The sequence below is a fragment of the Portunus trituberculatus genome, chromosome 37 (assembly GCF_017591435.1).
Source record: "Portunus trituberculatus isolate SZX2019 chromosome 37, ASM1759143v1, whole genome shotgun sequence".
NCBI lineage: Eukaryota > Metazoa > Arthropoda > Malacostraca > Decapoda > Portunidae > Portunus > Portunus trituberculatus.
In genome coordinates this window covers 31,641,228-31,666,243 of record NC_059291.1, presented here as the reverse complement: position 1 = coordinate 31,666,243, position 25,016 = coordinate 31,641,228, and the positions used below count along the sequence as shown (strand labels likewise).

Below are 25,016 nucleotides of genomic sequence, written 5' to 3'. Positions count from 1 at the left end.
TGTCTTTCCCACAGAAAGTGCTATCTAAGTACCTAACCTGAGAGTCACCCACCACACACACCTGAGGTGTGCTAGGCACAACCCTCCTCCTCCTCTCCTCTACCCCTTTCTCTCCTTTCACTCACCACAACCATCTCATTCACTCCACTCTCACTCTCCCCCTCCCCCTCCCCCTCCAACAAACCGAACCTATTTTCACACTCGACAGATTTAGTCCTATCCTCCCTAACTGCCTCCGCTTTCCTTCCCCTCGCAACCTGCCATCTCTGCCCATCCTGACTACTATCTTTCCCAGTCTGGCTCGCCTGCTCCCTCTTCCCCACTCTGCTCTTCCCAACAGAGGGCCAAGCCACCCTGTCGCCCTCAGAAGGTCCAACCTTCGGCCTAACAATGATCTGCCTAATTTTTTCCACTGCCTCCCCAAGCTTCTTAACCTCCTCCTTCAACTCAAAGATGAGAATTTCGTTCGCACTTTTCCCCACACTTAGCTTTCTCATTTCCTCTCGCAATTCTCGGTGCTCAAGAGAAAGAACTAAATTTTCGTGGTGGGGGCCCTAAGTGAGGTCAACTAATCCTCTTTCAAGGTCAACTTGACGGTTACAAGGCTAGTCTCCTCGCTCTACCAAAATACTTTTAACTCACAAACACTAATTCTAACCACTATTTCACTCTAATCTAACACTTGCATTACACACTTTCACTTCACGAACACTCAAAAGTACCACACACAAGACACCAAGTACAAACACCACTCGCTAACTATAAAAACGACATTGAAGATCCGTCCCTCACCAGCAAGGAAGGGTTGGCATTTTATTCCTAACCCTTTCCCATGAAGAGAGAAGGGCAGATCCTCTATGTGCAAAATGCACCTTAAACTTAGTCACTATTTTTGGGCCATGGATGAATCCTTTTTTTTTTTTTTTTTTTTTTTTTTTTTTAAGCTTTCCAGAAAATTTATTTGCAATGTATATCATTCATTCATATTACATAATTTCATTACTGAGTTTTATTATTTTTGTTTTAATGTACAGCCAAGTTCCCAATTACATAAGATAAAAACTTTTACTGTACAGCCATATTACCAATTACACAAGATAAAAACCTTATTTTTCCTCACTCATATAATAAGTAGTGGAATGTAAAAATGAATTTGTCTTGCCATACCTGAAGGCAGTGGTGTTTGTTGATCTGTTCTTTAGAATAGGGACTTCTTACATTTTCTTCTCCGACTGCAGTAGAAACTTGCACCAGGCCAGGAGGCAGAAGCAGCAAAACTTGCCAATTTTTGTGTGTTGCTTGTCAGTCTCACCACAATAAATAGGAATTTCATGCTCTCTTCCTGTTGCAAATTGCTTGACAATCTTTCTCTTACTCAAAACTTGATTCACACTCTTCTTGCTGCAACTTGATTTCATTAACTGCTATGGTGAATTCTGTATGTTTCTGCTGCTGCTTCCTGATGAACAAATTAGAAAAGTATAACAGCATAAAACATGAAATTGAGAAATGCAGCACAACTATGAATAATATGGTGAACGTTTAACAAAAACAAACTTCCCCATTATAGTTCAAAGCCAAAAACATGAAAAGATACATAGCAGTTCCAATGATACATCATTAACAGATGAACTTGTATAAAAGTTATTGTATCTCCCCTCACAAACACACCATGAATAAAATCTTGTATTTGAAAACGTGCATTATTTTAAACCTTCCCCATGCTCTTTAATGTCTTAAGAGTTTAACTCATTATTGGTTTATGGTTGTAGAGAACTAATCTAGATCTAGTTACCCTTTTATTTAAACCCACTATGCAATCTATGAACAAATAAAATGGGACATTATTTTTTTTTTCATCAGATCAATACCAAATCAAGGAAGAATAATCTAGAATTAGCCAATTTTTAAGGTGAATTGGAAAAAAGGGTTAAGAAAAGTGGTTTACTAAGTTACTAGAACAAAGGAGTAATAGAAAAGTTTAATGCAGATTAGAAAGCAAGTGTGTTAAAGAGTAGAATTATGTCTTTTGTGTGCCGAACCAGTTTCTCTTTTTTTTTTTTTTTTTTTTTTTTTTTTTTTTTTTACTGAATGCCTGTTTATGTGGACGTGCATAAAGGTTGTAAGTGCAGGGGCGTGAGGATAGACATGTCCCTATGTGCGCATGGAAGAGAGTGGGGCGTGCGAGGGCGTGAGGAATGTTGGGCGTCAGTGCGTTGGCTTGAGTGAGTGGGCGTGTTAAGTGCGTGAGGTGGAGGAGAGGAGAGAGGAAGGAAAAGATGATCAAGAGAGAGAGAGATGAAACAGGCAGGAGAGAAGGATGGATTGTTTAGACCAGTGGTTCCCAAACTAGGGGGAAATTTGAAGCTAACAGGAGGGGGGGGGGATAATTACACAACCTACTAACTAAAAAAAATCTCGAAGTCAAATCAAAAGTCCTTTTATTTGTTACTAACCGCTCTCTATGGCTATGCTTAGTTGTTACTAACTGCTCTCTATCCACTTTACTCTGTAATTATAAGTTTATCAGTATATTTGTACATTTGAAAAATAAATTAGTAACACTAATTGATGTAGGTAAGTTTCAGAACCAATTAGATTTAAAAGCAGCACCAAACCTGCACTTCAACATTGGAACCAAATCAGTTGGATGAGATGGTATCACGTTACACACGAGTTTTGAGTCATGAGTTACCTGTGATCTGAAATACTTAGTCAATGGAGAAGGAAGGACGGAGTGTGGACAGCTGGGAATCCCTTTATCAGTAATAAAATACTTGCGATAATGTGTAAAAGAAAATCTTTTTGTCATGGCATACCAAGTAACGTCATTTCCTTCTTCCACCATTCTTTCCTTAATACTTCTAGAAATGTGTCTCATTCATGTCAGGAAATCGTTCTCCACGAAAGAAATAATGCTGTAATTTCTTTTTCTGTCAATATATATATATATATATATATATATATATATATATATATATATATATATATATATATATATATATATATATATATATATATATATATATATATATATATATATATATATATATATATATATATATATATATATATATATATATATATATATATATATATATATATATATATATATATATATATATATATATATATATATATATATATATATAAAGTACACTTTACTTTCTGAATGTCCCGCAATTGTTACTATGTGAGTTCCAATGTGATAGGACCATGTGTCAGTGACAAGAGTGTCGCTCTAAACCTAAAGCTTGGCCAGCAAAAATGAAGGAAGCGGCAAAAGTGCATAAACACGCAATCGTTCAATTTATCTAAAATGAAAGAACCAATTCGTTATAATATCCCGCTTCACAGAAAGATAATTCTGGAAAACGCTTCTATCCGTTAGTTCTCTCTCTCTCTCTCTCTCTCTCTCTCTCTCTCTCTCTCTCTCTCTCTCTCTCAATGTGTATTTGACACGTGAATAACCTTTTAGTGATAAAAAAGTATTATGAACGAGTGTGGTAGGTAGGCCTATATTTCAAGTAAATGATTTACATAATACAATCACTATGTTTGGGAAGTGTTTTCGATGAAGTAACTCGCTAAGGAGATTACTTTTTTGCGACATAAGCCTGTCGGTTGACGTCTGAACCCCGAAGGTCATGAGGAAGGTCATGTGCATGCGTATGTATGTGTACTGATTTACCGATAAACATCATACTATGTTAAAGTACCTTTGAGGTACCAATACCCATTACCGTCTGAAAAGAATTTTTCAAAGAAGACTGCGAAACAAACCGTTTGAGCTTGAGGATTGAAGTTCTAACTAATGTTTCTGACATGTTTGAAGTGAAGGTAAAGAAAATTAATGATAATGAACAAAAATGTTGCCTCACACATGACGAGTTGTCTCTATCAGCAGGTGTGGAGCAGGAGCGGAAATATACTAGACAATGTGACATTTCAATAAAACGCAGGCAGCTCTTGTTTAGGTGGTAGGAGGCAATGTCTGTATACAAGACCTTATAATTATAGACATGAGTTTTGAGTCATGAGTTACATGTGATCTGAAGTACTTAGTCAATGGAGAAGGAAGGACGGAGTGTGGACAGCTGGGAATCCCTTAATCGGTAATAAAATACTTGCGATAATGTGCAAGGAAAATCTTTTTATCATGGCATACCAAGTAACGTCATTTCCTTCTTCCACCATTCTTTCCTTAATACTTCTAGAAATGTGTCTCAATCATGTCAGGAAATCGTTCTCCATGAAAGAAATAATGCTATAATTTCTTTTTCTGTCATTATATACAAAAGTACAATTTACTTTCTGAATGTCCCGCAATTGTTACTCTCTGTGAGTTGTGCTCTCCGCCAGTGTGATAGAACCATGTGCCAGTGACAAGACTGTCGCTCTAAAGCTTGGCCAGTAAACGGGAAGGAGGCGGCAAAAGTGTATCAACACGCAATAGTTCAATTTATCTAAAATTAAAGAACGAATTCGTTATAATATGCCGCTTCACAGAGAGACAATTGTGGAAAACACACTTCTATCCGTTAGTTCTCGTCTCTCTCTCTCTCTCTCTCTCTCTCTCTCTCTCTCTCTCTCTCTCTCTCTCTCTCTCTCTCCAGCCACGACAGCCAGCACCTGGGAGATGAGCGAGCCTCTACAATGCCCATCACTGACTACATCCACCAACTAGCAACACAGCGACCACAATTACCCAGAGCAGCTTACAGGACGAAGTCGAGACACTGCGTCAGGAAGTAAAAACACTAAAACTGAATCAAGATATATTGCAAAAGGCAAACCAAGATCTGCAAACCATGGTCGCAGCCCTTCACGTAACATTGAAAGAAAAAATGAGCAGCATGAAAGCACTACTCATGGAACTGGCCAGCCAAACCAAAATAACATCTCAGGCTACGGCAGCTCGCGGACCCAGCACGCATATGGATGTCGACGATACACCACAACAAACGAAGATTCCAGCACAACATACAAGCAAACCACTGCCGAGAGAAGTGTCGAATACGACAGATCAGGCCGCGCTCAGGAAGGACAACACCAACGACGATCTGATAAACCACACACACCTGCCGCCTGCATTACCCAGCTCGCCGCCGCTCCACTCAAACAGACCGCCACAACAACTTCCTCAGCAGCAGCCGTACCTGTCCACCAACACGAAGCAGGCGCTGCCTCCACAACACAGTACAACAAGCAAGGATCTTGCCAACAATAAACATGTGCCACCTGCGTCGCTCAGCTCGCCGCCGCCCCTCTCAATCAGCCCGCCGCAACAATCTCCTCAGCAGCTGCCGCACCCGTCAGCCAACATAACGCAGCATCCTTGCAAAACACTTTCTGAACATTCTAACAAAAACACTAAGTGCCCATCCAAAATTGTGATATTGATAAATAAACAGAAATGTACATAATTTCATGCACTAAACCCTAGTCATTTCCATTTCCATGTATGTAGATATAGAAACCACAATAACAATGTATATATGATTTTTTCGCAATGTTAAACTGATGAGACTGGCCAAGTGAAAAACAGTCTCTTTCACATGTATTGTACCTATTACATCTTGTGAATAAAAGTTAAGAATCAGAATCAGAATATCTCTCTCTCTCTCTCTCTCTCTCTCTCTCTCTCTCTCTCTCTCTCTCTCTCTAGTAATTTGAGGCTCTTGGGATAGGAGACCACTCAAACGCCACACACAAGGGCAGTGAAGTCACAACCTCTCGGCTCACAACCCGTACTTGCCATTATATTGTAGCTGCTGATGAGCAGAGTACACTGCACTCTAAAAGGCCTGCCCATCTGACTCGCCGCGCCGAGGACTCCAATCAAGGCCATGGATGTGAGATAAGCATGTGTTATTCACCATGGTCGTCTGCTGGTCACCCAGCCAGCCTTTTCCCTACGGTAAGAGCTCAGACTTCATACTGACCGATCCTCGGGTAGGACTGAAACCACTCCACACACCGATACAGCGAGGCCACAACCCCAGTTACATCCCGTTCCTATATCTATTTACTGCTATAGTGAACAGAGGCTACACATAAGAGGCTCGCCCATTTGCCTCGTCGCTCCTGGGACTCGAATCCGGGCCCTCTCGGTTGTGAGCCGAGCGTGCTGACCACTACACTACGCGGTGTGTGTGTGTAATTCACCTCGGTCGCCTGCTGGTCACTCAGCCAGTCTTCCCCATTACGGAGCGAGCTCAGAGCTCATAGACCGATCTTCGGGTAGAACTGAGACCACAACACGTTCCACACACCGGGAAAGCGAGGCCACAACCCCTCGAGTTACATCCCGTACCTATTTACTGCTAGGTGAACAGGGGCCACACATTAAAAGGCTTGCCCATTTGCCTCGCCGCCCCGGGACTCGAACCCGGCCCTCTCGATTGTGAGTCGAGCGTGCTAACCACTACACTACGCGGTGTGTGTGTGTGTGTGTTATTCACCACCATGGTCGTCTGCCGGTTACCCAGCCAGCCTTTCTCCTACGGAAAGACCACAGAGCTCGTAGTGACCGATCTTCGGGTAGGATTGAGACCACATCACACACAACACACACCGAGAAAGCGAGGCCACAACCCCCCATGAGAGAGAGAGAGAGAGAGAGAGAGAGAGAGGAAGGAAGTCGTTGGCGGGTGAGGGGAAATAATAATTTGTTAAGTTTTATTCATGGTTTTTTTTCCCTGAAGGCTCATCCTTCAATGACATCCCACCAAATTTCCCACAACACTCAATACCTCTCTGTCACTCGTCTATTACTAGTGCTTTGTGACACGACTTCCGTTGATTTAACACTTAGAGACACGTGGCCTTGGTGAAGTGAACAAAAACAAAAACAAGGCTTCAGTTACGTGGCACTGAGGCTTCCGGTGTCTTGTCCAACGTGATACACATCATGAAGTTCATGGACGAGATGTTGAAATGTTTCGTTTACGCGTTTCAAAGTTACGAGGAAAAGATCAAGATTAGTGAACAAAGATTGATGATATTGTGCAAATGGTTGTAGAAAATAGGCACAAGGAAAAGAGCAGCAAGGATGAGTGTATGTAGATGTGGTGTGCTGTGAGATGCGTGAGAGAGTATGGTTGTCTAGAGAATCTTGTATAGTATGGATGTGATAGCATGAATGAGCGTGAATTAGGTAAGTAAGAAGGGCAGATAGAAAGATCAAGAATGGCACCGGACGCATAAAGGTATAGAATTATAGAACCTCTGATCGCCACATTAATTTCCGGGAAAGGTATATGAACACAACCTTGAGGTATTGCCTAAAGGTAGACTAGAGCAAACAGATGATGCAAAATTAATGAGAGGGGATGTATCTGCAGCTTTTGATTAGTAGCGGATGGAGGAAGAAGTGTGTTAAGGAGTAAGTGTGAGTACCGACCATTTAAGGCAGTGATTCTGAGCATTTCCTCATCTTAACTCTCTCTGCTTGACGTTTTTTTTTTTTTTTTCTTCTTTTTTTCTTTAGCCCCTTACTTCCATACACTCTCCCCTCCTCCCCCTCTTCTGTCTCCCATGCGCTGACACACACACACACACACACACACACACACACACACACACACACACACACACACACACACACACACACACATTATTCAATTATCAGGTACTTACATAAATTATTCATCTCCTATAATGAATTTCTTCTTTTACCACCCAGAAGTAAATTTATCCCTGGTTGAGAATCAGCGATTTAATGAGACAGAGTCTGTATGACTGAAGAATTATTGATGTATAAAAATAGAGAATCTTCAGGGTAAGAGGTGGAGAAAATGAAAAATGGGATAAATAGAGCTGTGAAATACACGAATGAAAAAGAAGGTGAGATGGAACGAAAGAGGATCTCAGTATGGAACAATATAAGGAGAGAAACGTCAATGATTGGAGTGAGTGGTAATCCCAGAGCTAGTGCACAGTGTATGGATGTGAACGCAAGGAACTTCAGGTGGCTAGAGTTGAATTTGACTGAGATGGATCACAGTAGGAATGAAAGAGTTGAGAAGACAGGAAGGGAATGGGTGGTGTTGCTATTCGGACTATGTATAGAGACAAGTGAAAGGATGTGCGAGGCAGTGAATTAATTCCTAAAGAGACTATATGGTGTATTGAATGTAAAGATTAACTATGTGGTTGGTATTGTTTTGTCTCTCCCAACAGGAATTCCCGTTCTAAGGCATGACTCAGAAGCAACCCTAAGTCACTCGTACTATCAAGATCGACAGGGCAAGATAAGAAACGTCTGTCACGAAGAAAGGGAAGAAAGATAAAGACCCAAAACGCAGACAAGCAGAGGCGATGTTTTGGTAACCTTGACATTAAAAGACAAAATAAGAAAGGAATGATGAAATGTGAATACTCCATTTCACTACACTACACTACACTATACTGCACAACACTACACTACACACACACACACACACACACTACATTACACACACACACACACACACACACACACAGCACCGCGATAAGTAAAACACACAATAATGTTAAAAAATAGCGACCATCGAGGTGAGCATCGTGGCTTTATTGAGGCATTTAAAGAGACCTGCGCGGGTGTGACCGTCACTTGGCCAGTGGAGTCCGAGACAAGGAGAGGTGTTCAGAGACGCAGTGCACTCAAAACACCGACGACAAGAGACAGTTGAGTGGACGCTCTGGAGAACATGAAGCACCACGGGGACTTGGAGGTGGAGGTGGTGAGCGGCGAGAACTTGATGGACAAAGACCACTTCCTTAAATTCATACTGAAGAAGGACGTGTCAGACGTGTGGACGTCCGTCAGCCTCGGCTCGACTCCCATCCTCATTACGGGTGTCAGGAAAGACGCCATTGACACAGTGTGGGGAGAGCGAGTCACTATTCCAGTCTGTGATGCTGCAGACTACCTCGACATCGCTGTTTGGGACGAGGACCTTGCATGCAAGCAGTTGGTGGGGACAGGCCGCATGCAGCTCGGTAGTCCTGACATGGAGTGGGAGAAGCAGAGTGCTGTGCACCTCGATGGAAAAGCAGGTACCATCAACATGAAGGTCAGGTACACCCCGGCGGCACAAGCACGCAGAGAAGGCATTGAAGTGCCCGATGCATATTTCCGGATGCGCACGGGCGGTACCATGACCTTTTACCAAGACGCTCACTCCGAAAAGATCCCCGGCATCACCACCACCCAGGACGGTGCTTTCGAAGCGATAGGCAATGCCATTAGGGGTGCCAAAAAGTTCATCTACATCGCTGGCTGGAGTTTGTGGAGTGAGGTGCAGCTGTGGCGAGATGGGCTGACACTTGGTGAGCTGCTGAAACAGAAGGCTCGTGAGGGCGTGCGTGTGTTACTCTTGATCTGGGATGAGAAGTTCTCGGTGGGTTGTTACCCAGGTTTCGTCGTCACATATGACGAGGACACTGATCGCTACTTCAACAACACAGGCGTATACGTAGAGAAAGTAACAAAAGAGATCGACATTAACTGCAAACTGAAAGAAGAAATCGCTGAAGCCATCTGGACGCACCACCAGAAAGTGATTGTGGCGGATGACGGACAGGGGGACCTTGTGGCGTTCTTCGGAGGCTTAGATCTCACCAAGGGCCGCTGGGACACTACAAACCACGAGCTCTTTACAACACTGAATAAGGAACACAAAGGAGACTTCTACAATGGATTTATCAACGTGGAGGAAAGCTACGGACCACGGGAACCATGGCATGATGTGCACGCGCGCCTCACGGGCCGCGCTGCCATCGACCTGCTCAGGAACTTCGAGGAGAGATGGAGAAGACAAGTGCCCGACAAGGCTTACCTGCTTGTCCAAACCCTCCAGGAAGACCTGCTGAGGGCACAGGAGGGCAAGAAACCCACCAGGGTACAGTGTGGCAAATGCAGGTAAGCATACGTGTGTGTGTGTGTGTGTGTGTGTGTGTGTGTGTGTGTGTGTGTGTGTGTGTGTGTGTGTGTGTTTCACTGTTTGATCTGCTGCAGTCTCTGACGAGACAGCCAGACGTTACCCTACGGAACGAGCTCAGACCTCATTATTTCCGATCTTCGGATAGGCCTGAGACCAGGCACACACCACACACCGGGACAACAAGGTCACAACTCCTCGATTTACATTCCGTACCTACTCACTGCTAGGTGAACAGGGGCTACAGGTGAAAGGAGACACACCCAAATATCTCCACCCGGCCGGGGAATCGAACATCGGTCCTCTGGCTTGTGAAGCCAGCGCTCTAACCACTAAGCTACCGGAGTGTGTGTGTGTGTGTGTGTGTGTGTGTGTGTGTGTGTGTGTGTGTGTGTGTGTGTGTGTGTGTGTGTGTGTGTGTGTGAAAGTGTGGTGTTTCACTGTTTCACTGTTTGATCGGCTGCAGTCTCTGACGAGACAGCCAGACGTTACCCTACGGAGCGAGCTCAGAGCTCATTATTTCCGATCTTCGGATAGGCCTGAGACCAGGCACACACCACACACCGCGACAACAAGGTCACAACTTCTCGATTTACATCCCGTACCTACTCACTGCTAGATGAACAGGGGCTACACGTGAAAGGAGACACACCCAAATATCTCCACCCGGCCGGGGAATCGAACCCCGGTCCTCTGGCTTTTGTGTGTGTGTGTGTGTGTGTGTGTGTGTGTGTGTGTGTGTGTGTGTGTGTGTGTGTGTGTGTGTGTGTGTGTGTAGCACGTATCTTTGTGCATTCATTCCTGCAGACACCACGGCAGTATAGTCTACAGCAACTCAAGACAACTGCGGAGAGCAAAAATTGCATTGCAGAGACATAATGTGACAAACATTTGAAGTATTTGATTGCTCTTCTATCAGTGATAGCTTTCAAAATGTTACTCTAAACTTGCCCTGCTCGACTTTATGAAGGTCGAGAGGAAGCCACGAGTGCCCGTCAATTTGAAAAAAACATTAATCCTAAAGGTTTGTTCCAACACTATCCACGTGTTTCAGTGATATACACTCTACAGAACGGTTACAAGCTAAATACAATACTTGGGATTAAGCGCTCTTTGTTTTCACATTTATTTTTAGTGTCCTGCTCTAAATTTAGTTTGATTTTTAATGAAACTTTTTTTCCTCAGACTAATGTTTCTTAGACTTATCTTTGACTAATCTTTCACTATTCATTCCTCCTTCCAAACTTATTTTGATACCTTTCGCTCCTCATTCGTACTTCCAAACTTATCTTAATATTTGCACTTCACAACTCATTCCTACTCAGCCACCTCGCAGCACATCATCGTGGTAGCACAATAAACTCATCTACACCACAGGCGTCCTGTGTGCCCCTGTAATCCCTCATTCTCCTGCAGGTGGTGCGCTCGATTGATGGAAATTCGGCGGAGTTTTGCAATGAGCGTATGGCTGCGCTGGACCAGATTGAGAAGCTGGTGGTGGATACAAGTCTGTACCGAGCCTACGTACGCCTCATCAGGAAGGCAGAGAACTTCATTTACATAGAGAGTCAGGTGAGCGTTCCCCATGCAAGTGAAATAACGCGGATAAAAATACTTATTTAATTACTTTCCACCCCCCAAAAAAAACAAATATACAGCAAGTTTCTCCGCTATTTTCTAATCCTTTCTTTAATGTATTACGATTATGTTGTAATTCGAGTGATAGACGAATGGAATATACTCAGTAATCTGGTAGGTAGTTAGTCATTAGAGAGCTTTATAAAAATAGACACATTTACGGGTGAAGATAACTAGAAATTGTTAGGTGTGTTTCAATCAGTAACTACCATGCACAGGTATGATGGCTTCTTGCAGCTTCCTTTATTTCTTTATGTTTCTATGTTCTTATTACTTCTCCCCTACAGTACTTCGTCGGATCGGACATGGCATGGAGTCAGGAACAAAACGTCGGCGCAAGAAATCTGTTGCCTCTGGAAATTACACAACGCGTGGTAAGACTGATCGGTGGTGGTGATGGCGGTGGAGGACGGACGATAATGGGAAAGGTCAGGGATGGACGTGAGGGAAATGGAGGTTCTTGATAAGGAGTAAGGAAGAAAGAAACACTGAAAGGATGGGAAAGAGAGGAATGATTGACAAGGGGAAAACAAAGAAACGTAGTATAACTAATACGTAAAGGGTGGATAAGGAAGGATATGCAATGGATGCGTGTGAACGGAAGAAAAAGATGATAAAGAATTGAAAAACGAAAGTGGAAGAGACTAAAAAAAAGAGATCAAGCGAAAAATAAAGACAACTAAAACTGAGGGAATGGAAGATGGAGATAAAGATAAAAAAAAAGTGACAAAATAATACAAAGGAAACAATAAAGATGGGGAGTAAGAAAACAAGAAAACAAAATAGAACGAAAAACAAAAAACTGAAAAACACAAAAAGAACAATACCAATATAATACAAAAAGAAACCAACAGATGGGGAGAAAGAGAATAAAGAGGAAAAAATAGAAGCAAAAACAAAATCTGAAAAATGGGAAGAAAACAAGGCGAGAAGGAAAACGTAGGGAGCTTTAATGGAAACAATCAGAGGTAACCCGGTGACCCTGTAGGGAGAGATGGGAAAAAGGAGAGGGGAAAGAGAGAGAGAGAGAGAGAGAGAGAGAGAGAGAGAGAGAGAGAGAGAGAGAGAGAGAGAGAGAGAGAGGTGCGGGGGGAGGGAAGTATAAAAAAAATAGTTGATAAAAGAAAACAAGAATTGGCAAGTGCAGGAAAAGTAAAATAAAAAAATGTAAAGCCTGTTAAAATGTGCTACTGTCTTTGTGTATTCATCAGTGTCTGTCTTCTCTCTCTCTCTCTCTCTCTCTCTCTCTCTCTCTCTCTCTCTCTCTCTCTCTCTCTCTCTCTGAAGGTGGAGAAGATCCGTGCAGGCCAGGCATTCCGAGTGTACGTGGTGCTGCCCATGATCCCCGAAGGTAACGTGAAGAGACCCAGCACCCAAGCATTGATCCAGACCATCATGCACTACCAGTTTCTAACCATACAGGTGAGAGAAGGTACTGGTGGTGGTGGTGGTAATGGTGAGTGATTACTACTACTACTATCACTACTACTACTACTACCCCTAACTTTCTTCATAGTGACAAAAATACAGTAAAAAGTGACCAGGAAAATTAAATCTGCTTCTATGGCTTTGATGGTGTCGCCTCTATCTAAAGCAATGATCACAAGTAACTGTGACAAACAACCGTTGTCCACAGATGATGTACAAGAGGATAGCCCAAGCTCTGAGTGAGGCGGGGTCAGACCTGCACCCCACTGACTACTTGCTGTTCCTCTGTCTGGGCAAGGTCAGTATAGTATAGTTTATAATATAGTATAGTTTATTGACCACAGCAAGCAATTTTACATACACCTTACAAACGTGTATATATATATATATATATATATATATATATATATATATATATATATATATATATATATATATATATATATATATATATATATATATATATATATATATATATATATATATATATATATATATATATATACACACACACACAAACACACACACACCCGGTAGCTCAGTGGTTAGAGCGCTGGCTTCACAAGCCAGACGACCGGGGTTCGATTCCCCGGCCGGGTGGAGATATTTGGGTGTGTCTCCTTTCACGTGTAGCCCCTGTTCACCTAGCAGTGAGTAAGTACGGGATGTAAATCGAGGAGTTGTGACCTTGTTGTCCCGGTGTGTGGTGTGTGCCTGGTCTCAGACCTATCCCAAGATCGGGCTGTCTGGCTGTCTCGTCATAGACTGCAGCAGATCAAACAGTGAATTACACCGCGTAGTGTAGTGGTTGGTAGTGGTTGGTAGTGGTTGGCACGCTCGATTCACATTCGAGGGGCCCGGGTTCGAATCCCGGAAAGCGGCGAGGCAAATGGGCAAGCCCCTGTTCACCTAGCAGTAAATAGGTACAGGATGTATGTTACTCGAGGGGTTGTGGCCTCGCTTTCTCGGTGTGTGTTGTGTGATGTGGTCTCAATCCTACCCGAAGATCGGTCTATGAGCTCTGAGCTCGCTCCGTAATGGGGAAGACTGGCTGGGTGACCAGGAGGCGACCGAGGTGAATTACACACACACACACACACACACACACACACACACACACACACACACACACACACGGTAAAGACAGCAACGAAATCAACAACAAGAATAAGATTGTATACATTCGTTTTTATCTTCCTCATTCATCTTCGCAATCTTATTCACCTGAAGTATTAATTTTTCATAATTTTCAACATCATTTTCTTACGGTGTGCTAAGGCTCGGGGATTACGATTTCTCTTTATTACTGATCACATTCACACCCTTCATCATTTGCTCCTACAGAAGGAGTCCAGGGCGAGGGTGAGTGCGGCTTTGGGTGACCAGGGGCTACGGGAGGACAGCGAGGAGTGGGAGTGGCGGCAAAAGTCTCGCTTCCTCATCTATGTGCACTCCAAGATGGCAATTGCTGACGACACACACATCATCCTCGGCTCGGCAAACCTACACGAGCGTTCACTAGATGGCTCCAGAGATACTGAGGTGGCTGTGTCTGCCCGCCAGGTGTGTGTGTGTGTGTGTGTGTGTGTGTGTGTGTGTGTGTGTAATCATGTTTTGTCTTTTTTTTAAGCTATAGATTTTTTACTTCCTTTTTGCATATCAGCAGTCTCTCTCTCTCTCTCTCTCTCTCTCTCTCTCTCTCTCTCTCTCTCTCTCTCTCTACGCCCGTCGTTGCTCCAGCTCACTAAAGACAAAATATGCATACGATATTTCAAGGACTATATTGTGAAACACCTCTGCTCGCACTTACGAAGCCGACAAATCATTTGTGTCCTATGAAACAGTCGTGGTGAGAGCAAAACCTTTCTGCAAGGGGACTGGCAACCCAGGAGGCCTTTTTTTTTTTCTTTTTTCTTTTTTTCCCCTTGGCCAGTTGCCCGTCCTGCATAAAAGAAAAAAAGACAAAACGACCATTTTCCCCATCTTCCTCTAGATTGTGCTGAACAAGGACAAGACCGAGGGCGTGGCGGTCAGTGACGGCGAGGTGGCAATGTTCCGCAAGCGTCTCTGGGCCGAGCACACCTGCGGCCTGTCCGAAAAGGAAAAACCTCTGCAGGATCCATCTTCACTCAACGCCATCAGGAGAATTAAAGAACTCGCGCATGAATCTTGGAAGTGCTTCCTCGATGGTAAACCTGACGAGGAGACCAAGAATCACTTCTTAACGTGAGTACTAAGATCTGAATTACGGTGCTGCTGAGAGCAGAAAGGGATGGAGGGATTTTGGCTTTGGTGCCGCAACAGCAAGGGAGAGCAGAAAGGGAAAGCAATTATGAAATAACCTGGGCTCACTTGTATTGGTTCTCTGTAGTAAATCAACAGCTGCTTGGAACGAAGGTTGTGATGGTTATATAATTATAATATATTATGTAACATGTTGTACTTGAGAGAGAGGTGTTGGTGTGTTGATGTTAGTAGCAGTGACGGTAGTGAAGCAACACGTGGTTAGGTTGATACTGTAATAATGGGTTGGAGCGTCAGCATTAATAAAAGACTTAATAAAAGACAAGTCAAACTCCAAGTCACACCACACCATAAGGAAATCCGGTGAAAAGAATAATAAATCTCAGCATTGCTGTTACATTTCTGCTGCAGCTCAGTGTTACTATAAGTTGCATGTTTTCACTATTTATTTGTATCCCTCCATTTCTTTTCCCGCCGCCGCAGGTACCCGCTGCAGGTGACTGAGGACGGACAGGTGCAGCCCCAGCGCGCAATGCCTAACATCCCTGACTTTGACCTCCCCGTGCAGGGCAGCAAGTGGAGCCTGCCCATAGTGCCGGTGCTCTAGGCTGAGGCTCGTCCGACGGACCGGCTGGCTTTGTGGCTCGACAGCTACGAGGACTTCGTACCTAAGCTCTAGTTTGAGAACTTGAAGTATTACTAACGACAAAATCAGTAGAGCTGTTGGACAATGAAATAATTAAGTGCATAACGTAACAACGAAGAATACATTGTTATAAAGACGGCTCCATACTTAATGAAGGAGCCTTCCTACCCTTATTCTTAGTTATGGTGACATGTCAACTCAAGATATTTATGACTTTTTTTCTTTCCTCAACCCCACTCTATATCCACCTCATCATCCCATAGATGATGGATAGATAGATAGATAGTTAGTTTACTGTCAACAATAACATCCCAAGTAAATGTTAAGGATGTCTTTAATAAACAATGACAACTCTATAATTTATAGTATAAATCACCTAATTGTAGTCCATAAATTAATGGTACTCCGAAACAAACGCGTAATTCCCAATGAAATTAATCATACAACCACACATATGAATAACCCTACATACAACTTCATCACTTATATTTCCACTAAAGTCTCCCTAACAGTCCACTGAACAACGATATATTACGTCTTGTTGAGTCACAGGACGATGCTCCACAACGCGTCTTTCCGTCTGGATTGAACCACACATATGTACAAACAGTCTGATCCATGTACTTCATGAAGCTGTTTTAACATTTATTTCCACCGAAAGCGTGCACACCTGGCCCCCTCCCTCTCCCTCTCTCTCTTTACTGTAAGGAACGAGTGAAACTACTACTACTACTATTACTACTCTCTCTCTCTCTCTCTCTCTCTCTCTCTCTCTCTCTACTGTAAGAGGAACGAGCGAAAGTACTACTACTACTACTACTACTACTACTACTCTCTCTCTCTCTCTCTCTCTCTCTCTCTCTCTCTCTCTCTCTACTGTAAGAGGAACGAGTGAAATTACTACTATTACTACTTCTCTCTCTCTCTCTCTCTCTCTCTCTCTCTCTCTCTCTCTCTCTCGTAAGAGGAACAAGTGAAACTACTACTACTACTACTACCACCTACTATCTATATCTTTACTACTACTACTAGCCAGTGGTGTCATCAGGGTACTCACCTCTATGGGCGATCAGTCTCGGATAGTCCTTCAGAATGTATGCAATTCTTGGAGCACAAACACTACAGTTCCTTGTGACAGCTTCTCGGCGACTGAAGGTGTGTGTCGTGTCTCGATCTTCACTCAAATGCTTCGAATGAGTTTGTGAATCGCACTCATTTCATTTCCTGTTCTAAAATTCTATTGGCTGGACTAGGAATAGAAAAACTACTTGAAAAGAAGGAATGATTTATTTCCACCATTTTGCTGACCAGTAATATATTAATGTCTTTATGCACTTATGTACGAATACTAGATCGACAAAGAATGGGAGGAGGCAGAGGAACAATGGAAGAAAGTGAGAGAGAGCTAGAGCCTTTATAAGTGTTTACATCATTGAAAAAAATATATATTTGTGTGATGGTTATTTCCTTCACCTAGTCCCCACCCCCAGCCTCTCTCTCTCTCTCTCTCTCTCTCTCTCTCTCTCTCTCTGAAAGACAGAAAATTAGTAAAGTCACTAATGAGATGGTGTGGATGGTAGAAGGCTAAAAGGAATTAAGGGTTCACCCGCATTGGGTGAGATGGTGAGAGCACTAAATGAGACAAGAATGTCTGTGCAACAAGCAAGAACAAATGTATCATGCAGAAGTGAATGGAGAACAATATCAGTGAGTGCATAAAAACTATGTGGTTTGTTGACATGTGGGAAGAGGAGTGGGCACACTTGGCGCGGCGGGTCTCATTGGTGAGAGACCCAGTTACGTTATGGGATACTCTGTACGAAGACAATGCAACTGCTCTTGTTTCAGGACTGTAGTAGGAGCAGAGTAGGAAACAGCTAGTCTCATAATGAAGAGACTGAGGAAAATTATAATAGTGAATGTTATCAAATCTTGCTATTGATATACATGCGTTATGTGGCCAGCCGTGCTATGCATTGGCTCGTAATTGTATATTGTGATAGTCTATGAGACTGGCTCTTTCCATTGGAGGCCAAAGATGCTAAGTGTATGTGTGTGTGTGTGTGTGTGTGTGTGTGTGTGTGTGTGTTAAGGCCACCATATCTAGAATTACCAGCCTGATATATAGGTAGATAAGTGAACGTGGTACCCGGTGCACCATGACTTGAAATTCACTTTTTACTCTCCTAGTTTCCTGTTGTGATGATGGTGAAAATCAATAGTTTGTATTTTGTTGTTTTTAGTCCACACTTGTTCCTATGATGATAGTAGCCCACTTATGTTTTAAACAAACCTGTTCACTCTCCTGAAGTAACCATTCCTTTTAGCCAGCAAATGAATATTGATGGACCTCTTTCTTCATCCACCCGCGTCCTTTACTCTGCAAGAAAATATCTAGGTAAGAATACTTGGAGCACAATAGGAGATTTAAGAGAAAAGGTGCTTCACTCGTAAGAGAGCAGCATACCTTATATCCGTCAGGAGGAAGAGATTATAAGACCCAGAAAATAGTAATGCAGTAAGTATTTTAGCTCAATAGTAAGAAAATCGTGTATACCAAGCGTGTAAATGAAGAGTTATGAGGGAAAAACATTAGACCTGATGGAAAAGAGGTTCATATGAGGATGTGGGCAGGTGTGATGAAGCAAAGAGCAATGTAAAAGAAACACACATATGAGAGAGAGAGAGAGAGAGAGAGAGAGAGAGAGAGAGAGAGAGAGAGAGAATTTATACTTCATGATATTGATAAGGAAATGATGTTTGTAAGCTAATATGTGGTTCATTTTCAAGTTAGGGTGGTTCATAATCAGGTTTGGTGCTAATTACGTCAGCTCTTGGATTATCCGCTAGCCTGGCACGCGACCAACTTGCCCCGCCCCAGGTAAGTGCGACAAACGCGCTGCCGGAAATAAAAACTTGTGTAAAATTCATACGCAGAGTAAGAAAACAATTGCAAGATTCACCACGGCAAGAGAAACGTTTGTAGCTTACGTTGATATTCGACAGCAAGGTTGTAATAACGAGGTTTCCTGTTGAGTGGAGGGCATGCAGGGCAGGGCAGGGCTCAGGTGGCGGCGGCATGGTGTTCACACGCCTTCCTCGGTGTCACTCACTGGTAGTGGTAGAACAACCCACAATGCCATCCTCACATACGGAAGTTTGACATGTACAAGACATACAGTCAGTTTTGCCTTATTGGTGAGTGTTGAGTGCGTTATTATATTTATTTCTTTTTCTGCTTACCACTACATAAAAGTGTACTTTACGTTTTTTAAATTAAGATCTAGATGTTCTACACTTAGCACGTTACTCTTATGAAATTGGGAGCTTTTATAATTCTACTAACACAGACGTCTACAATCAAAATTTTCCTTATGGTTAAACAACCAGAATACAGTTGCAAGGAAGTAACGTACGTCTAGCATAAAGAACATCCTTGGTTCCAGGTGACCAGAAACACGTACTGCCAGTGACGATGAAATAACGAAGCGAGAGACTGGAAATTCACGACCTCTGAGGTCATGGTGAAACTTTCTTCTGACGGAGATCACCTTGCCTAGGTACATCTGTGCGCTCATTCCACGTACGAAGGACACATGTTTGCATACTGCTGTTTTTTATATGTATATCGTACCTAGATTTGTAGGATTCTTGTCGAAAATAAATATAACAACTGAAAGAATCCTATACAACATACAAATCACCCAATTAGAGGTTGTGAAGTGACTTTTGAGGCTTCCATTTCGCTACATGGGTTATGATAGATTGTAATAATGAAAACATATCCTCTTGTATTTATTCACGTGTGTGTGTGTGTGTGTGTGTGTGTGTGTGTTCTACACCTGTGGATCTATATAGTGAATAATCACTCAACTATGATGGCAGACATTCTCAAATATCATGAGAGCTGCCCTACACGAAACACAGTGCCCGGCTCTCGCTGCCCGCTGGTTTTCGTCATCGCCCCGCAGGAGTGTATACGCGGAAGTGGGTATCCGGTAACAAAGCATAGGATGCCCATCATCACCAAGAATGTTAAGTGAACTCTTGGCAGACCCTCCCTGTGACCCATCGCGGGCTGCCAGCAGGTTAGGCTATATTCTGATTCCAGATAAACAAATATAAATCATCCCCCAGAACTTGCAACTTGGTGAAAGTGTGACTCATCTTCATTAATGTTTTGACAAAATTTGCCTGAAGAATTCTAAACAACCTTGAGAAGAGCGAGGGAAGTTTGGGATTCACTTCTACAAGGGCGTGAGAACTGAACGAAAGAATACGAGACGTGTCATAACTTTTCGTCCTTATTTCTCAATGACTACACTTTGAGAGGAGCGAACTCACAGCCGTAAAAGTAAGAGTCTTAAAACAAAACTATCTTCTAAACTCATCCTTAGCTAAACGAAAAACCAACTACCTAATGTTTAAATGCCAATAATATGAAAGATTAAAGAATAACGCAATAATAGATTGCTGTATATATGCGTGAAGTTTAAGATAGAGCCTTGGTTATTGGAAGGTTGTTATGGACATCCGGGACACATCCAACATGGAAGCTCGGAGGCGCGTGTGAAAATAACCCACAATAGTGACAGTGTGCATGTCCGGTGACACAACAGCCATATGCAAGGACCTCTGGCGTTATTTTAGTGTGTAGGGAGCTAAACAGGTAAATATACACTGAAGAAACACTGGGGAAGGTAGGGGGAGGCGAAACTGGCGGCAAAGGAGGTGTGTCGAATTTGTCTATTTTGCAAGTCTGATGTGGAGGAATTATGTTTTCCGCCGGGAAGGACTTAGTGTGGTTGTGCTGAATGTGGCACGTATGTAGGGGTGAGAGGCGTGGGTGAGGTGGGTGAGCAAGGCAGGGTGAGTGGAGTGGCAGTTGGAGGTGGGAGGTGCAAGGGTGAGTGAGTGGGTGAAGTCCTGCGGCAGGGGTGAGGTGCACGAGTAGGGTGAGGCACGGCAGCGACAGGGGTGTTAAGGTGGCAGCTAGTGACATGCTAGTGCTGATCGTTGTGTATAAGGTGAAAGTGACAAAAAATTATAATCTTAAACAGCAGCTGAAATTTTCATATCAACTTTACATGAGGTTTGCAGTTTAGAGTTGTGGTGATTTTGAAGTGAAGGCTGTAATAATGATGTTTGTGATGTGCTTGTAGGCGTAAATATCTGCTAAAACACACACACACACACACACACACACACACACACACACACACACACACACACACACACACACTTTCTCCCTCAATAGTGCATTTTCATCATGGATCCAGTGGTGTCTTACCTGGAGTTTGTGCCTTTGGACGATAGGTCAAGATGAGGAGCTGGGAATTCCACTGGTAGCAGCGTACTGATTGTCATGTTGCTGCAGTTTTCCGAGTGGCAGAGTGACTGGTGTGTGTATGTGTGTCTTGAAACTGCCGTAGTAACTGGAAAAGAAATAGTTAGTTTAGATATGATAGTGTTTGTTGATGTTTTCAGAGTATTATAGATAAGAAGCATTGAAAGTGAATGGCATTGGTCAGGCTGGATCACTCAAATTTGTAGTTAACCTTTCGGCACGTCACAACATATTGAATAATAATAACGATAACAATAGTAAGAAAAATATTTACAGGTGTTGCTATTTTGATTATTAGTATACCTATTTGTTTGTTTTATCATTTATGTATTTATTTATTTTTTTTATGTATAATGAAGAAAGAGTTCAGTTAAGTGAGTTATGCCTGCTATATTCTCATAGTGGCTTGTGCAGTCTTTAAATCACTACATGGCAGTTTTCAAGCTCATGTATAACAATTTTGGAATAACATTACGGACTAGTCGAAAACTAAACTTAATGCCATTTATAGCTTTTCTCAGTATGTGGCAGGCACGGAGCCCAAGTTGCGGATTTATCTAAGTAGTGTGAGGCCAATGGTATTAAGCGTATGAATGTTGAAACAAGTGACTCGCAAAATTAGTCATAAAATGATATGTGGCAATTTTAACCTGAGGTCTCGTCTCCTGTAAGGATTAATGATTGTCTTATTAATGTCAGTTGGCTTACTATTATTATTTCCTTTCTCTTTAAGTTTGAAGTGTATTCATTAAGAATGGTACTGCTACTGTAATGAAATATATGTTTTGATAACCTCTGGTATTTTCACTAGTTTCAACAGTTATATTGACAGTCTTTTTTATCCTCCTCGTTCAACTCCGGTCTCAGAGATTACCTTTGCAGAATGCTAAAGGACAATATATACTAATTGTATTTTCTAAGGACATTTCTCTATATCTTTTAAGAGAAGGTATTTAACAGTATATGCTAAGGATCAATATTTATAAAGTACACGAAGAATTTGTATTTATTCATTGATATCTTAATTTTCTGGTAAAGTCAGCTGCACTGCATATGTTGGTAGACTTGTGGACAGTGTGAAATATTGATAGAAATGTAAGTTGAATATGAATTGGCTTTACATCATGTTCATATATATAGTGGAAAGTAAGCAGTACAGTATCATGACTAGTATGATGTAGCTAACATTGTTGGATGGGACATGATTTGATATTGCAGTATATTGTTTAAGTTGAATTGAAAACCATTAAGAGAAACATGCAGTCATATAGTATGATAACATGTAATTTTGGAGTAATTAAGACAAAAAATAAAGGGACTGAAGAGATGCTAGTTGGGTTTTGTTGTTATTGGAATGATGAGGCATCAGTACAACAGTCCAGTCCATGTGTGATGCCAAATTTGATGGGTTTGCAACCTTACATTATCACTGAAGGAAAATGGCCAACATTTCTGGAGAAATTTGCCCTGTGTGATACTAGCTTTATATGCATACCTACTGTATTACTTTTGAGGGATTGCAATTCACAAATTATGTACACACACATTTGTAGTCCACCAAGGATAAGGTGAAGGTTCAGAACTGTAGATCTTGCAAGAGGGAGGCACACAGCTGATGTCATGGGTAACACACGTGTGCTCCAACAGGCTCCTTATGAACCATTTGTCAATGTTGTTCTGGAGTGAATCAGGTTGTAATACTGTGTAGTGTTATACCGAGTAGTCATATATTGCATTGGAAGATCATATCTGTATTGTGTTTACACTCATTGGATACACTATTATAGTGTTTTCATTTAACAGCACAACTAACAAATGTTTTACAAGGCGTGTGTTTTAACGTGTGAGTGTTGCTCAGTTATAGTTAGGTTGTGTCTTGAAAGACTACAGTTCTGAAGGTCCGCCTGCTGGGTTGGTTAGAAATTATGGATTATTATTATATTTGTCGTGGATTGCAAATCAAATGTTTATAATTGTCTTGCACTTCATTGTTGCCTTACTTGTTCTCATGTTGTTTGTCCACACATTTTTTTTAACCAGTGTCGCAATAGTGTAGTGTAGCTTGCTCAGCCCACAGTCAAGGGGACGTAAGTTTAGATCCCAACCAGTGTGTCCTGTTATGTATAAGAATTGTTGTCATTTTACTTGTGTTGGTTGCAGAACACATTGATTAAATCTTATAAAACACACCAATTAAGAATCTTTACAGCTTAAGATTAGTCATTTACTTTAGATGTTGACAATGACTACTCTAGAAAATATATTGAAGTACCAATAGTAACAGTTCAAGAGATGGTTATGCTACATTTATCTAGTATGTATTTGATTTTAAGGTTTTATATTTTGTCCAACTTTTCCAGAGTGAAGACATCTAGTTAACTGATCTACCATAATGCCTATAGTTAGAAAAGTTCCAGAATGGTGAGGACAGAGTGCATGTAGATGTGTTTTATTTGACCAAACCAACTTGACCCAACTATCCTTCCTAATGACGAAAAAAAAGACTGACCATGTGTAATAAAGTTATGGTTTCATCTTGGTACATTGCCGGAGAATATGTAACACTATGACACACCTATGAAGTGTTAAGTAGGCAGCTTAGATTGACCCCAATTTCTCACCCCACAGACCATTTAATGGTGAAAGATTTGGCAGAAATATTAGTTAGTAGTGCAGTGTTGTGCCAGGCTGTGTGCGCTGCTTGAAGGACCCACAAGACCTTGCTGGATTGTTGCCAGTGGGAGACACTGTCACTTCTGTTGCCCCTTTATGTGTGATTGTGTTGGATCCACACATCTTGTGTTTATTTGCTCATTATTAGTATTATAATTTTTTTTTTCTTTTTCTTCTTTTTCTTTTTCTTTTTCTTCTTTTTCTTCTTCTCTTTTTCTTCTTCTTCTTCTTCTTCTTCTTGTCATCATTATCATTATCATGATTATCATTATTATTTTTATTTTTATTGATTTCTTATTTGTTAATTAATTTATTCATTTTTCATGTGGTTCCAATCCATTATAAATCTATAATTAATGAGTTAATCCTGGAAATTATCTTCAAGATAGGTGCTTGAAAGACACAGCTCACTGGACTGCTGTCAGTCCATTATTCAGTCCAACAGGGGATTGCCAATTAATGTTGATGAGGTGGCATTGGTGCACCAGCCTGTGAGCCCCATAGTAACATGCCAGGAACATTGTCAGGAGGTTTTGAATTAAACGTTCTTCTGATAATGATCTTTGCATGAAGAAAGATTGTTAGTCTCCCACAGTTGGAATTTTGGTGTTAGCATGAACAATACCTTCTGTATGGTATCTGGCAACTCAGGACAAGACTGAGTGGCAACTAATGACCTGCATCTTGGTGCAAATATCCATATCTCAATTTAGCTTTTTGGTTTAAGAGTTTATATGGAATGGGACTGCATAAAGCTTGAATGTTAAAAAAAAAAAAAAAACATATGAGAAGTGGACAATGGAAGGGACAACCTATCTGTCGGTTAGGTCAGGTCACATAATGCCTTGCTGAGAGCACAGGAAGACAACCACTGCATTGTATTGAGTCTATTGACAACCAGTAACTTAGGCCATATTTATTTACATATCTATAAATTGATTCTTTTTTGGGATACAAGTCTTGGCTGACTCGGGCTCCTAAATTTAAACTTTCTCTATATACGTACTACATGATTATGCAAGAAACTATGACAAATTTAATAGAAAAGATAAAGTTTTTACCCCTGGATAGAAAATCTAGAAATTGAAGTGAGTACCACAGTGATTCCAGAGCA

General features: G+C 41.8%; 2 protein-coding genes and 1 long non-coding RNA gene across 9 annotated transcripts in view; 2 read left to right on the top strand and 1 right to left on the bottom strand.

Annotated features, from left to right (window-relative positions):
* LOC123513991 overlaps positions 1-25,016 on the bottom strand; it is a 72,526-nt gene that overhangs the window by 17,924 nt on the left and 29,586 nt on the right. For 2 of the 7 annotated variants that reach the window (XR_006677490.1, XR_006677492.1), the window contains 3 exons: positions 21,173-21,317; positions 16,940-18,262; positions 1,168-1,459 (listed from right to left, as the gene is read on the bottom strand). Coding sequence is in view for 2 of the 7 variants with exons in the window: in XM_045271526.1 (XP_045127461.1) it covers positions 18,241-18,262; positions 21,173-21,317; positions 23,230-23,343 (281 nt within the window). In the remaining 5 variants the exon portion in view is untranslated. Of the gene's footprint in view, positions 1-1,167; positions 1,460-16,939; positions 18,263-18,708; positions 18,995-21,172; positions 21,318-23,229; positions 23,344-25,016 lie in introns of those variants that run through there. The other 5 variants (XR_006677489.1, XR_006677488.1, XR_006677491.1 and 2 more) reach the window with 5 other exon arrangements.
* LOC123513985 (phospholipase D beta 1-like) lies at positions 8,575-16,241 on the top strand. Its single transcript, XM_045271510.1, is given in 9 exon segments — positions 8,575-9,879; positions 9,882-9,907; positions 11,343-11,498; positions 11,852-11,938; positions 12,852-12,986; positions 13,201-13,290; positions 14,337-14,555; positions 14,986-15,218; positions 15,720-16,241. Coding segments are annotated over 9 exon segments (2,256 nt in total). The 5' UTR covers positions 8,575-8,693; the 3' UTR covers positions 15,844-16,241.
* LOC123513993 overlaps positions 19,973-25,016 on the top strand; it is a 24,598-nt gene continuing 19,554 nt past the window's right edge. Inside the window, exon 1 of the long non-coding RNA XR_006677494.1 lies at positions 19,973-20,551. This is a non-coding gene — a long non-coding RNA (uncharacterized LOC123513993). The remainder of the gene's footprint in view (positions 20,552-25,016) is intronic.